This window comes from Trachypithecus francoisi, unplaced genomic scaffold (genome assembly GCF_009764315.1).
Source record: "Trachypithecus francoisi isolate TF-2019V2 unplaced genomic scaffold, Tfra_2.0 Lachesis_group12, whole genome shotgun sequence".
Classification (NCBI taxonomy): domain Eukaryota; kingdom Metazoa; phylum Chordata; class Mammalia; order Primates; family Cercopithecidae; genus Trachypithecus; species Trachypithecus francoisi.
Window position 1 is genome coordinate 117902468 of NW_022681457.1, and position 15464 is coordinate 117917931.

General features: G+C 43.5%; 1 protein-coding gene and 1 long non-coding RNA gene across 2 annotated transcripts in view; one reads left to right on the plus strand and one right to left on the minus strand.

The window, feature by feature from the left end:
• The window catches only part of DNAJC11 (DnaJ heat shock protein family (Hsp40) member C11), a 75732-nt gene that overhangs the window by 13567 nt on the left and 46701 nt on the right, over window positions 1-15464 (plus strand). Inside the window, exons 2-3 of the mRNA XM_033228557.1 lie at window positions 9112-9241; window positions 12293-12366. Of these exons, the coding sequence (XP_033084448.1) occupies window positions 9112-9241; window positions 12293-12366 (204 nt within the window). The remainder of the gene's footprint in view (window positions 1-9111; window positions 9242-12292; window positions 12367-15464) is intronic.
• Window positions 102-10094, minus strand: LOC117093388. The gene is made up of 3 exons (XR_004441124.1): window positions 10042-10094; window positions 6184-6522; window positions 102-1917 (listed from the first exon to the last, which is right to left on the minus strand). It is a non-coding gene; the product is annotated as an uncharacterized LOC117093388 (long non-coding RNA).

Here is a 15464-nt window from a genome sequence, read left to right on the forward strand (position 1 = left end):
CCTGGGTTCAAGCGATTCTCCTGCCTCAGCCTCCCGAGTAGCATGCACCACCATGCCTGGCTGTTTTTTTTGTATTTTTACCGGAGACAGGGTTTCTCCATGTTGGTCGGGCTGGTCTGGAACTCCCAACCTCAGGTGATCCGCTCGCCTCAGCCTCCCAAAATGCTGGGATTACAGGCGGAGCCCCCGCGCCCAGCCAGCTCTTTAAGTCTCTTGCTTCAACCCTGCATCTCTATCTGCCTTCTGGACATCACGCCACCTAGGTATTCAAATTCACCTCTGCCCCAAGCCTGACTACGTCCCGATTTCTCCCTAACCCATGTTCGAGCCAAAACCCTGGAATGCTCGTTGATTCTTCTCCATTTCACATTGAATAACTGTCCCTTAGATCCATGAATCCCCTAGAACTTCAGCAGACTCTGATCCGTCATTTCTGTTTCAGCTTCCAGGCTGCTGGTCGCAGAACCTCAGCCTTGAATTTCTGCTGCTGTTTCCTTTAGATCTCTCTGGATTTGTTTTTTGTTTGTTTGTTTCAGTCAAGCTGTACCAAATTAATCTTAACAAATAATACTGGTCACATTATTTCTCTACCCAGAAACCTTGTGTGACTTCCTCTTATTTCTTGGGTCAGGGTCAAACTCCTTGGCTCCATTTTTAAAGCCCTGTATAAATTAGATGTTTTCTGTATTTTCTGGCTACTTTGTGGTGATGTTCTGCCCTCTTCCACTGCAGAGGAAGCACCGTGTGGTCAGCGGCCGTGGCTATCTGAGTCACCATTATATCCCCTGCACAGTGCCAGGCACATAATGCTAGTTAGCAAATGTTTGCTGAATAAATTGAGCAGACAGATGGGTGTCCAAATTAGTTTCTTACCTACTTCCCGCCTTCTTATGCCCCTTTATGCCTCTGCCGGTTTGGTCAGTGTTCTGTGTTTCTGTCCCCAACACCGGCCTGTTTCCTCCGGGTGTTATTGTCCCCTGAGATGCCACAGCCCATCTTGGATACCCAAAGCAAATCAGAGTCCACCTTTGTGTTTTCACTGGGGTTCTCACCACCTCCGTGAAGTTTTCTTTGCATTCTGACTCCTGTGAACTTATTTCTGCATCATTAATGTTAGCATTCCTGTTTTATATTGTTTAGTTAAATCCATGTTTACATGGAGTTTTTTTGGGGCATGGGGAATAGGAAATAGACAGGAATCTATGTGTAATTTCTTTGAGCTACGACCATATTGTATTTCTTTTGTGCCGCAGTGGTTTCTAAAGCCAGTTGACATTCAGTAAACTTACTCATGGAAGTGATAAGTATTCGTTAACGACATACTCACCTTGTCTACTGGTATTCTTGAGGAACATATTGCAATTTTCGACATCAAATTATTCTAGAGGAACTTATTATTGGAAGGAATTTATTTGTTGTTAATTTGGTAAATCTACCGCAGGCACAAGAGGAAGAGAGCAAATTCAAACATACGCCTTTATGCTCAGGCTCCAGAGTAAGTCAAGGCCTATGGAGACTCAGTCCAGCACTGAATAGCATGCCAGAAGCTGTAACGACGGCTTTTCCCTTGCTGGGCTTGTCTTTCATTCATCTGGCAGATATTGATTATCTTCCTCTTACGTTTCTTATTGCGGTGGGAGAAGGTTACTTGATCATCTTTTGCACTACCACCACTAATGATATTTGTAAAAGAAAATAAGTTTCAGATGGATCAGACATATTTTTGTATGGGGTAGATACAGGTTAGTCTCACGTTCAATCTGTTCTACTTGCAGCGTTCCTGTGGAGATCAGTCAGACAGAACGAGTTACTCCAGTCTACACAGTGCTCGATGTTGTAGGATGATTCCAAATGCATCCTTGGGGTTTATTTCTGTTTGAGGATGAATCCCATGTTTCCAGACTTTCCGCAGATATTCTACATGTAAATGAAAATGAAAGGAGGTGGGGTTGAGCCAGAAAAGTACCATCAGAATATGGTGGAGCTGGGAGTGAGAGGGACTGCGTTGTGTAAAGCCTCAGGCTATATGGTTGGAACCTTTACAAAATGAAATAGGGAATTTTTTTTTTTATCAAGTCCAGTTACGTGGTTGCTTTTTAATGCCTGATAAGTAAGTGGCTTGGTTTCTTAGTATAATCGGTATCTACTGAATGACATCAAATAATATGTGACACCCTTTCTCTCCATAGAACAGATCTTACTCAGCACAAAGCACCCATGCTGTCTTGGTGTTAATTAGCTGTGAAATCTGCTTTTTCTTTTAAAGTGTATAAGCACCAACTATCATTAAAAAAAAAAAAAAAAAAAAAAAACACTGCAGGTTTTTATGAGCTAATGCAGTTTCTTTCCATCAGATTATTGTGGAACATATGGACAGTAATGAATCTTCAATTGTGGTAATCAGACAAACTTCCCAAAATCCAGTAGAATATAGAATATAGTTTGTGGAGCCTTGGTTGGTGAAATGTAGTAATACAGATACATCGCCTGGAAGTTTGAGTTTGAAAATACAGGCTAAAGCAACAAAAAACCTGGTGGCTTTAGTATTCCCAAAGTGAGTATAAATATGAGGTATTATTGAGTTATTTGCATGCTCTATTCAGTCTTCGAAGTATCAAGTTCAATGTCATCATCATGGTAGGTATAAGTACGGTTCACCCAACGTGGTTTTGCTTGCCCAGCACATGGGAAGACTGCACTTGCTAGTGTCCTTGTGGTTGAGCAAGACCATGGGACTAGTTCTAGGCAGTGATGTCAGTGGAAGTGAGGTGTGTCACTTCTAGGCCCAAGCATTTAAATGCCAGTGTGAGCCAGGGAGCCTGCTCTCCCCTCTGCCTTGGTGATTGGCACATATGACTGCTGTGTCATCCTGGGACCTGTCAACCTGGGACCTGAAGACATTGCCAAACCGTACTAGCTGACCTCAGATGGACATGTCAAGTGAAAGAGAAATAAACCATTGAAATTTTTGGATTGTTTGTTACTGCAGTATCATCTAGCCCAGCAGTTATCAAGCTTTTTGGTGTTAGGATTCCTTTACATTCTTAAATTATTGAGGGTCCCAAAGAGCTTTTGTTTATGTGAATTATAGCTATTGATATTTAGTTAGAAATTTAAAACTGAGTAATTGCTAAAATATTGTTGTAAAACAAGACACAAATACAAATGTATTTCTTTTTTTTTTTTTTTTCTCTCCACCTTGCTTTATTGATTTTTGGTATTTCATATATCTGTAAGTCTTACTTACATAGTTTTTACATCTTCTATAGTTGTTAATATCAGTATAGTGTTCTATTGGTGAATAATGGCTTAGTCAACCCTCCACTTATTGAGAGATTTACTTTGTTTATAGTATTTTCTCTTCTATAACCATCTTTATGTCTAGGTACTCATGCAATTAAATGGATTACTAGGAGTAGATCTTAAGGTCAGAGGGTATGGACATTTTAACAAGTATTCTAATATTGCTTCCTCCAAAAGCATACCCATTATATATTTATGGATATATAAAGTAAATATAAGCTTCTTTATATCCACCAGTACATAAGAGCGTATATCCTCTGTCTGCCTTCACTGGCACTAGTGATAGGAATAGTTTCTTTTTTTATTCTATTTTTTTTTTTTATTATACTTTAAGTTCTAGGGTACATGTGCATAACGTGCAGGTTTGTTACATGTGTATACTTATGCCATGTTGGTGTGCTGCACCCATCAACTCGTCAGCACCCATCAATTCATCATTTATATCATGTATAACTCCCCAATGCCATCCCTCCCTCCTCCCCCCACAAATGTATTTCAATAGAAGCACAAGGCAAGCGTTTTAAGGATTTAAAATGACCGTATTGGACAATAATGAGGTTACAGATGCACAGGCATCACAGCAGGTGCAGCCAGCGGTAGTGGGCACAGTCAAGGAACTGAGAACTAAGTGAGTTAAGCTCAAAAACTCTTGTATTTATGCCCTGTATTTAATTAAACTCTTGTGTTTATACCAACCTTAGAAATTTCTAGAAAACATAAGGCATGTACACACTTTCCATTAAACATCAGAACAATGATATTGTAACTAAAAGTTCTCTGAAAGGGAATGTGGAAAAAAGAGATTTTACTCCAGTGAATACTTTGCAAACCAGGGAAACCCAGCCTCCAGTATAAAACAAAGGTGGGTTCCAGAGAATGAAAAGAAAACTCAGGTTTTATAGCCAAAGTTCCTGCCTGGGTTCCCAATCAGGTCCATTTATGTAAGTGAAGGATTGAAACTTGCTTAGTTCTGAACGATTGATACGGGTGAGCCCTGATTGGCTGGGCGGATGAGCTCTGATTGATTGAGGTGGCTGAGCTCCAAAGATAAAAAGATGTGGATTTTGGAAAACTCTGTGCGACCCCTAGTCAGCAAAAGGCCACCTGACTCTATTTTAAATTTAGGTATCTCAGGATCCATCTTGAAGGACTGCCTCTTTGAGGCTCACGTTTGTTCCCAATATCATCACACGTCCTGTAACCTCAAGATTCCACTGTACACTCAAGAAAGGATGAGAGTGAACAAGGCAAATAACAGCTTCGTGTTATTAGAAAAATAGTTTTGACTTTGTGGATCCCTGAGGGGTCTCAGAGATTCCTGGGATGCCCCAGACCACACTTTGAGAACCACTGATCTAGCCTATCCTAACCAAATGCAGTCGTGGTACAGACATACTATCCAGACATGTTTTAGCTTATTTTGCCTTAGCCTCCTGAGGAGCTGGAAGTACACCTGGATAAATTTTTTTTTTTTTTAGATGGAGTCTCGCTCTGTCGCCCAGGCTAGAGTGCAGTGGTGCAATCTCAGCTCACTGCAACCTCCCAGGTTCAAGCGATTCTCTGGCCTCAGCCTCCCGAGTAGCTGGGATTACAGGTGTTCACCACCCCACCCAGTGAATTTTGACATTTTTAGTAGAGACAGGGTTTTACCGTGTTGGTCAGGCTGGCCTCGATCTCCTGACCTTGTGATCCACTTGCCTCGGCCTCCCAAGATGCTGGGATTACAGGTGTGAGCAACCACACCTGGGCCACACCTGGATAATTTTTAAAAATTTTTTTGTGGAGACAGGATCTCACTTTGTTGCCCAAGCTGGTCTTGAACTCCTGGCCTCAAGCGATCCTCCCACCTTGGCATACCAAAGTGCTGGGATTACTGTACTGGTGTGAGCCATTGCACCCAGCCCTGTTATTGATTTCTGACTTCATCCTCTTGTGGTAGGAGAAGATATTTTGTATGGTGTCAGTCTTTAAAGTCTATTGAGACTTAATTTGGGGCCTAACATATAGTCTAGCCAGAAAATATAACCAGGTGATTGGGATGATGAAAGTTTATAGACTTAAAGTATGATACATTTCTTAATTTTATTAGAGAATTTTAGGATAAAAATGTACCTTTAGGTATCATTCTTAATGATATCTCATTGCATTTTGAAATGATAACAGTATTTCTGTGGTAGTGAAAGAGGTTCTCATTTATGAAATATCGAACCAGTGACCTTAGCTATTCAGTTGTGATGAAAGGACCAATCTAACCTTTCATTGAGTGTTATATTTATTAAAAATGAAGCATCTTATTTCCATTACTTAATCAATAGCATATTAAGCCATTTATTAATAAGATTAAAGAATGTCTTGCGGGGTAGATCTTCTGTTCTCTTGCCATCTAGTTTAATTTTAATAACCAGGAAATAGCAGTCTAACTGGGAGTCAGTCAAATCTGTCTAATACAGTACTTGTAACTTTTATGAGATACAGGAAAGGACAGTTAAAATTTGCAGAAAGAAAATAATTTGTGACTGGGCGCAGTGACTCGCCTGTAATCCCAGCACTTTGGGAGGCCGAGGTGGGCGGATCACCTGAGGTCAGGAGTTCAACACCAGCCTGGCCAACACAATGAAATCCTGTCTCTATTAAAAATACAAACAATTAACTGGGCATGGTGATGGGCGCCTGTAGTCCCAGCTACTTGGGAGGCTGAGGCAGGAGAATTACTTGAACCCAGGAGGCGGAGACTGCAGTGAGCCGAGATCACACCACGGCACTCTAGCCTGGGTGGCAGAGTGAAACTCCATCTCAAAAAAAAAGAAAGAAAATAATTTGTAATGGCCACGTGGGAAAAAAAAACAAGCCCCTTTTACATCATCACATAAGTAAACCTACCTGGAAAAGATGACTTTCCCATGATGTGTGTTTGAAACACCAGGGTTGGTGCAGGTGGTGTATTGATAAGTGTAGCAGGAAATGCATTTAAAGTCGGGAGGAAAACAAAACACTAGAGCAAGAGGAAGAAGGAGAAAATGCAGAGATGGGAATACGGAGGCCCCCCTCTTCTAGGGGGCCTTGTATTTTTATGGAAATAGAATATACGTAGAGAAAAGTGGTCATTTCCTGAGTATACGGCACAGTGAATTTTCACAAGCAGGACTACTTCCGGAATTACTGTTTCCGTTATCCGTGCACCAGGGCGGTGCCCTCCCAATTGTTCCAGTTTCAGTTCTCCTGTTGCCAAAAAGATACCACAGCTGAATTGTGATGATGGTAATAACAAAAGTGGTTATGGTCCTAGTATGAGCTGGACATTGTTAAGCAGTCGTGCTTGTATTATCTCAATTACGCCTCACAAAGACTCAGAAAGAGGCACTATTGTCCACAGTTTGCAGATGGGGAAACGGAAAGGAGCTTAAAGGAGCTATAATTCCTCAGTTTTTGCTGTGTGTTGGACACTGTGTGAAGAACTTCATAGTCACTGTCTGGTTTCATTCTCACACTGTCCCTGCAAGGGTTGTCATCTTTTATGAAGGAGAAGACTAAAGGCCAGAAATCTCACTTGTCATGATCACAAAGCTTGGAAGTGACAGATCCTGCATCCAGACATGGGCAGAATGGAAGGTTGTGTTGCCCCAGAGCGAACCACATGGGCGTGGCTGGAAGACAGGCAGCCAGCCCCAGTTTGATAGTGCACCAAAGGGAAGATGGGAGAAAGAGATTTGCCATGGGGTGGGGTCTCACCAATTCTCAGAGGCCAGGAGCTGCTCATTCAGCAAGATCCTTGACCCTATTCTGACAGAGCACTTCATGGAACCCTCAAGGAGCTCCTGGTTTAAAATGGCATGCGGCAGAGTTGCCTCTCTCCAAACCAGCGGGACGCTCTCTTGGCCTGCTTTAAAGGGCAAGCTGAATGGCTTGGGTCTAGCTAGTTTTTGTCCCCCTCTGTTACCCAGGCTGGAGTGCAGCGGTGCAATCATAGCTCACTGCAGCCTCAACCTCCGCAGGCTCAGGTGATCCTCCCACCTCAGCCTTCCAGGTAGGACCACAGGCAAGCACCTCCACGCCCAGCTAATTTTTGTATTTTTGGTAGATGTGGGGTTTCGCCATGTTGCCCAGTCTAGTCTTGAACTTGTGGGCTCAAGCAATCTGCCCACCTTCGCCTCCCAAAGTGCTAGGTCTACACGTGTGAACCACTGCGTCCAGCCTTGTTTTTTTTGTGGATAGCAGAATCCAGTAAAGTTAGAGCCAGAAGGCTCCTGGAGGTCACCCACGCCATCACCTACTCTACAGACGAAGCCGGCCTGAGCCTGGTCTAGGGCTGAGGAGCAGAACCCAGGCCCCAGCACTGCTGCCCCCTCAGGCACGTGGGATGGGCCGATGTCCTCTACATGTCTTTCCAATCACATTGATTGTCTTTCTCTTGGAGTCCTTCAGAATTCCTTGTTTAGAACCCCTGGTAAACTCACACAAATGCCCTGGCTTTCTAGCATCTGAATAACTTAATCCTGTAGAAAATATTTCTATTCCGGGCCAAAAATTAATACTAAAATACAGTAAAATTGCACTTCTTTTTTTCTGGTGAAGAAGCTCATTAGTCCTGGGACTGAAAGATATTAAAAAATTGTGGAAGTAACAGAGCATACAAGTCATCTTTTTTTGTTTTTTTTTTTGTTTTTTTGTTTTTTGGTTTTTTTTGGTAATTATGTCCCAGGACTATGTCTCTGTGACCTCTTTCTTTGAGGATCTGTGTTCCAGGCCCTCATCCTGGAGCACTGTCAATCCTCACATCCCCTCCTGGGACCTGGACCTGTTCTTCTGTTCAGTTGGCAGATTTGGGGAGCCCCTCTAGCATGTTGTCAGTGACCCAGAAATGTGCTTCAGTTGTCAAAATGGTGGCGATATGTCCCCAAATCAAGTGTTCTTTAACTGATACACCAAAGGGTAGAGCTGCCCATCCAATACCACCCCTGATAGGCCAAAATAGCCTCTAGAATCAAACATAACACTTCCCCAAAGAAGACCTGAGGGGCCAGCCACATAGCCCGCTCAGTGTCCCAGGGCCTCTGAGGGGTCCCGTCTAGAGACCCTCTTGGTGACTGTGAGGCAGGCCACAGTGAATGCAGGTTTGCCTGTTAGCACCCGCCCCCCCACTGTGGTTAAAGCACACCAGAACCCGTCTGCCTTGTGCCGCCCCTTCAGATGTCCGTCCTGCGTAGGAGAATTGGAGAGTTGATGCCTTTTGGTTTTTAGGGAGGTCTGGCCGTTTTGGGAAGGGTTGGTTACTACAGGTTAGGGAAGCATTTCTGCCTCTGAATGTGCTGCCTTCTGGAATTAGAGGTTGCAGTCGAGTACATGTGGACCCTACAAGTTTGTCTTTGAATTTCAAGGATTCATGTTCGTTATGTCATTAAATTGATGTCATTTCTGTCTAATGGTATATAGCTTTTCTTTGCCTGAACCTGTTCTGTTGAGAGTGCCTTGGCATGATTTACTTCAAATAAGTTAAAGAGTTAGCAGGTCTCTGACATTTTGGTTTCAGCTCAGAGCACACTGAGCCATTCCAGAGACACAAATGTTCATTCATCAGATAGCAGCACTTCCCAGCAAAACCCAGTCACTATTGATGTATGTAATTGATCGCTTTATTAACTGGCAAAAAGAAGCTTTGTTGAGGTAATAAACCTAACTTCATTACATCCTGTATGTCGAGAGCAAACACATTGGGACGTGGCTGATGGGTTCCCATTTCAGGGCTGATTCTGATAATGATAATGTTTAAGTAGCATTGATTGTTCTCTAATTGAATTTTTCTTTCTTTAGGCCTCTTCTGAAGAGCTGAAAGCTGCCTACCGGAGGCTGTGTATGCTCTACCATCCAGACAAGCACAGAGACCCAGAGCTCAAGTCACAGGCGGAACGACTGTTTAACCTTGTTCACCAGGCTTATGAAGGTCAGTGGAGGGCTGGACTTTGTAGAAACATCCTGGTAGCAGATATTCGATTTTTAGGGGATGTGATTTATAGAGGATAGAAAAAGAGAGTCCTTAGAGGTATATAGAAGAGGTGGTTAGTTTAGTACTTTTTACTGACAGGGTCCTTTGAAAGAGTAGTATTTTGCTTTGGAGATCAATACGTGTCCAGTAAGTAGAAAATGAGAGGCCGGGTGCAGTAATAGACAGAGTCTCGATTGCAAGGGAATACTCAAGTTTTAAATCGTTTACCAGGTTTCTTCTAAAGGGAACTCTTATAGGTAAAGGCTGATCATCACAGGGAAGGTTTCTTTGTTCTCTTTTTTGTTAGAAGATACAAGGACATTTTTTCATCTAAAAGTGATTTTATTGGTTCTGAAGCATTCAGTTATCAGTTCTAATAAAAGAACGAAAACGATGTTATAGGAAATAGAATCAAGCGATTCACTTTTTTTTTTTTTTTTTTTTTTTTTTTGAGATAGAGTCTCGCTCTGTCGCCCAAACTGGAGTGCAGTGGCCAGATCTCAGCTCACTGCAAGCTCCGCCTTTCGGGTTCATGCCATTCTCCTGCCTCAGCCTCCCGAGTAACTGGGACTATAGGCGCCCGCCACCTCGCCCGGCTAGTTTTTTTTTGTATTTTTTTAGTAGAGACAGGGTTTCACCGTGTTAGCCAGGATGGTCTCGATCTCCTGACCTTGTGATCCGCCCGTCTCGGCCTCCCAAAGTGCTGAGATTACAGGCTTGAGCCACCGCGCCCGGACGATTCACATTTTTATACTTACGTCTTACGTATGTCAGAAAGAACATTCTGTGATATATTTGTTTATAAAATTTTTTTCTTTTTTTTTTTGAGAAGTCTCGCTCTGTCGCCCGGGCTGGAGTGCAGTGGCCGGATCTCAGCTCACTGCAAGCTCCGCCTCCCGGGTTTACGCCATTCTCCTGCCTCAGCCTCCCGAGTAGCTGGGACTACAGGCGCCCGCCACCTCGCCGGCTAGTTTTTTTGTATTTTTAGTAGAGACGGGGTTTCATCATGTTAGCCAGGATGGTCTTGATCTCCTGACCTCGTGATCCGCCCGTCTCGGCCTCCCAAAGTGCTGGGATTACAGGCTTGAGCCACCACACCCAGCCTTGTTTATAAAATATTAAAGTCACTACTGGATACAGAGCTTCTGTTTGGGATGGCAAAAAGTTCTGGAAATAGGAGAGTGATGGTGGTTATACAACATTGTAAATGTACTTAATGCTATTGATTGTATACTTTAAAATGGTTAAAGTGGTAAATTTTGTATGTATATTTTACCACCATTTTTAAAATTTAAATTTAAAAAAATGTTAAATCACTGTTATATACATCAAGTACAGTAAGTTATTTGTTCCAGAACCATTTGGTGATTGGCTCCTTAGACGAGAAATTAGATGCTGTGTTTCTTTATAAAATCATAAAGTCATCTCACTGTATACATAATGTTAAGCTTGTAGTGTATTTCACTTTAGAGTTTTTCCAAAAAGTTAGATTTTAATGGCCAATGAAAATCAGGCTGCAGTGTGTGATAAATGTGTAATCAGTGTAGTGTCATTACCAAATTTAACACTATTCAGATCACTTGCATGGCAATTGTGAAGAGTAGCCTGTTCTTTTTATTGTATTTTGTTATCTAAATGGGTGCATTCATTTTACTGTTGTCTAAATGAGCCACATAGTTTGCTTGTATTGTGTTGGAGACCTGGGGAAGAGTTAACAGAAAAACCCTACCAGTGCTAGTGAAAATGCCACAGCAGCAGACCTGGCCTCCTGTTTAGCCTAAAGGGAGACTCAGGTGAAATAGTGAATGAATAATTCCTTATTAAATGCTGGAGAGGAACACAAGTTTGACTCCTGTGTTTTCCACGGGCCAGCATTTCCTCCTTTCCCATTAGATTTGATTAGGCATAGGATCATTTATGTAGTTTTTAAATGAGGCCTACAAATCTGTGGGAACTCTCAGGGGAGAAGAGACCCAAAGGTCTTGGCAGAAATTGATGAAGTACAGGGGGAAGAGAACGACCATTGGCCTTGCTGACATTTGAGTTCAGTTGGAATATCGTTTGAACAGCTCTCATCCTTAACTGAGAAATCCTTTTCTGATGTACTTTGGGTGATGTGGCCAACAACATGGTAAGAGGTGTTTTTGTCTTTTAAAATTATTTACAAATAAAGAGGAGAGGTGCACAAAAGAAATGTAGCCTGTCTTTGGAGTTAATAGAACTCTACAGAGTAAGTAACAAATCAGCCTTTTCTACTATCCGAACCTCTTTCTGCTTTTATAGCAAGCTTCTTTAGAAACTGGAACCCACTCTTTCAAGTCAGGATACTTTTATACACCGTGGCAGAAATTTACCAAATTATTTTTAAAACAACTTTCATGTCCTTTCGCAATGCAGGAGCCAGTGTCACTTCCTGCATGGTACACCTTGTACACCTTGTACCTGTACCTTCCACTCAAGAGTAGCTTGGACACTGGGAAAATGTGACTTCTCTCATTTATAGCCACCTTTAAACATATCCTAAATGAGTTGGGTGCATTGGCTCACACCTGTAATCCCAACACTTTGCAAGGCCAGGGCAAGAGAATCATTTGAGGCCAGGAATTCAAGATCAGCCTAGGCAACATAGTGAGACACCATCTCTACAAAAAATAAATTAGCCAGGCATGTGTGCACACACCTGTAATCCCACCTGCTTGGGAAGCTGGAGCAGGAGGATTAGTTAAGCCCGGGAATTCAAGGCTGCAGTGAGCTATGTGATCTTACCACTGCACTTCAGCCAGGACAACAGAGAAGGACCATTCAGTCAGTAAGTCAATAAACAAACCCTAGGTTGAATCAAAAAAGCAGTTAGGTGGAAAGATGCATAGAAAATGAAAGGGGTCTCTAGGAAGATTGTGATCAGACAGGGAGAACAGGAGATGGGCTTACCTAATGATATCAGTGTTCTCAGAAAGGACTGAAGGTGAATTTTATATTTTATAAACATGTTTAATTTTTAATTTGCAGTGCTTAGTGATCCCCAAACCAGGGCCATCTATGATATATATGGGAAGAGAGGACTGGAAATGGAAGGATGGGAGGTAAGAGAAACTGCGTCTGGTGTCCCAGAAAAGTCATTAAACAGCTACAAAACATCTCCCCAAAACCCTGCAATCCGTAATAATGTCTTTGGGAATATTTGAAGACATTAGAGCCCCCTTCCTTGCCCCGTATTTTAGGTTAGAGGTTCAGTTCCGGACTTGGCTTTGCCACTTTGTTTCTTTTTTTTTTTTTTTTTTTGAGACGGAGTCTCGCTCTGTCGCCCGGGCTGGAGTGCAGTGGCCGGATCTCAGCTCACTGCAAGCTCCGCCTCCCGGGTTTACGCCATTCTCCTGCCTCAGCCTCCCGAGTAGCTGGGACTACAGGCGCCCGTCACCACGCCCAGCTAATTTTTTGTATTTTTTTAGTAGAGATGGCTTTTCACCGTGTTAGCCAGGATGGTCTCGATCTCCTGACCTCGTGATCTGCCCATCTCGGCCTCCCAAAGTGCTGGGATTACAGGCTTGAGCCACCGGCGCCCGACAACTTTGCCACTTTGTAACTCCGACCTTGGGCCAGCCACTCATCTGACTTGTCCTTCGTTTCCTAACCTGTCAAGTAAAACGGAAGAGGGATGGACTGGACGAGTAATTTTTAACCCAGGTGTGGGGTGGGAGCAAGTGGAGCTGGCGGTTGATGGGAGACGATTTCTTCAAGGGTGCAGCTCTGACTCCACATACACTCCTTTCCACCCTCCACAGTTCTGTGCCTCTCTCTCCTCCTCAGTTCTGAATAATTGCGGTGAGGAAATATCTCAGATGGGAGTATGTTATGCATGTGAGCAAAATGGAAGCAGAGTTGCTGGGGTTGCATTGCCTGTAATGACCCTTTCAATTCTCATGTATTATAATATTCAAGCTTTGTCAAATGTGATGAGTGAAACAAAATATACAGCAAATGTGTCACCCTGGGCAGCCATGCTGTGGGAGAACAGTCACTAAAATTCAGACAATTTGTTTGCTTTCACACTGCCACTGACTAGCAGTAGAGCCTTGGGCAAGTACTTGGGTTGCTAGTGCTTCCATGTTACTGTCTGAAAAATGAATATGAAGATTCGCTGTGAAACTCTTAAGTTGCTGCAGGAATATATAGGTATCATTAAAAAAACTTGGTTCTGACCCAGGCAAAGTGGCTCACACCTGTAATCCTAACACTTTGGGGAGCCAGGCTGGGAGGATCACATGAGGCCAGGAGTTTGAAACCAGCCTGAGAAAAAACATAGCAAGACCCTGTCTCTACAAAACATTTTTTTAAAAAATTAGGCGGGCTTGGTGGTGCACACCTGTATTCGCAGCTACTCAGGAGGCTGAGATGGGAGAATCACTTGAGCACAGGAGGTTGAGGCTGCAGTGAGCTATGATCACGCTACTGCACTCCAACGTGGGCAACAGAGCGAGACCTTGTCTCAAAAAAGGAAAGAAAGAAACTTGGTTCTGATGCCCAAGAAATTTGCTAGTCTGTTAATAACATGGAATTGACCTTTATTGAGTTATATTTTCACCATCATATAAGATTTCCCTTGAAGTTCCTTCGATGTTTTTTTGTTTTGTTTTGTTTTGTTTGTTTGTTTGTTTTTGAGACCAAGTTTTGCTCTTGTTGCCCAGACTGGAGTGCAGTGGCACGATCCTGGCTTACCACAACCTCCGCCTCCTAGGTTCAAGCAATTCTCCTGCCTCAGCCTTCCTGAGTAGCTGGGATTACAGGCATGCGCCACCACGCCTGGCTAATTTTGTATTTTTAGAAGACACAGGGTTTCTCCATGTTGGTCAGGCTGGTCTCAAACTCCTGACCTCAGATGACCCGCCCACCTCGGCCTCTCAAAGTGCTGGGATTACAGGCATGAGCCACCACGCCCGGCCAAAGTTCATTCAATGTTTAATCTCAAGCATGTATGCCTGTCTCTTCTAGTTCTAGCATCAAAGCCTTGTAAAGGTCTTCAGATGAGGAGTGGAAGAGAAGCAAAAGAGGATCCTATTTCCTTTCCCACCTTTCCACTACTGCTTCATATTGGTGGCTTGTGGGCCATATTCCACTAATAGCCTTTTTTGGTGGGAGGGGTGGGGGGTGAGAGAGAGAGAGAGAGAGCGTGCACGTGCTGTATTGCCCAGGCTGCAGTGCGTTGGTGCCATCATGGCTCACTGCAGCCTTGACCTCCTGGGCTCAAGTGAGTCTCCCACCTCAGCCTTCCAAGTAGCTGCGACTACAGGCACACACCACCATGCCTAGCTAATTTTTTTATTTTTTGTAGAGATAGGGTCTTGCTATTGTTGCCCAGGCTGGTCTCAAATTCCTACCCTCAAGCTACCCTCCCACCTCAGCCTCCCAAAGCGCTGGGATTACAGGTGTGAGCCACCATACCCAGCCTGTTGCCATTTTTTGATTGCCTCACACAGTGAATTCTGGTTGCTGACATTTCAACCCTGGGAGGTTCTGCATCATAATTCAGTCTTCTGTCGTTTCTGGAAACATCTGAGGATCTGGTAACACTGGATCTGAGGAGCCCTTCCCCTTCAGATGGGACTGGACTGTCCAATTTGTGCCAGTCCCCACCACTCCCCCTTGTGTTACGTCTGGCTCTTCTCATCTGCATGTCCTCCTGGCTCCAGTGGGCGGTTGGTACTTGGCCTCTGGCTTGATGGGAATAGCAGTGCTTCCTGTCGCCTTGGTTCATTGCAGCTAGGTATTAAGCCAAACAACTTAGCATTTTCTCATCCAAAAAGGAAAATAGAATTCTGTTGTATTTATTCAATTTCCCCCTCACTCTTTATACATCCCTTAAAGCTTCTTTGTATTTTTAAGATGTAGGTTGGCTACAATTTTTCTTTTCTTTTCTTTTTTTTTTTGAGGCGGAGTCTAGCTCTGTTGCCCAGGCTGGAGTGCAGTGGCACAATCTCGGCTCACTGTAATCTCCGCCTCCTGGGTTCAAGTGATTCTCCTGCCTCAGCCTCCTGAGTAGCTGGGATTACAGGCACCCACCACCACACCCAGCTAATTTTTGTATTTTTTTTAGTAGAGTCGGGGTTTCACTGTGTTGGCCAGGCTGGTCTCGAACTCCTGACCTCATGATCTGCCCACCTCGGCCTCCCAAAGTGCTGGGATT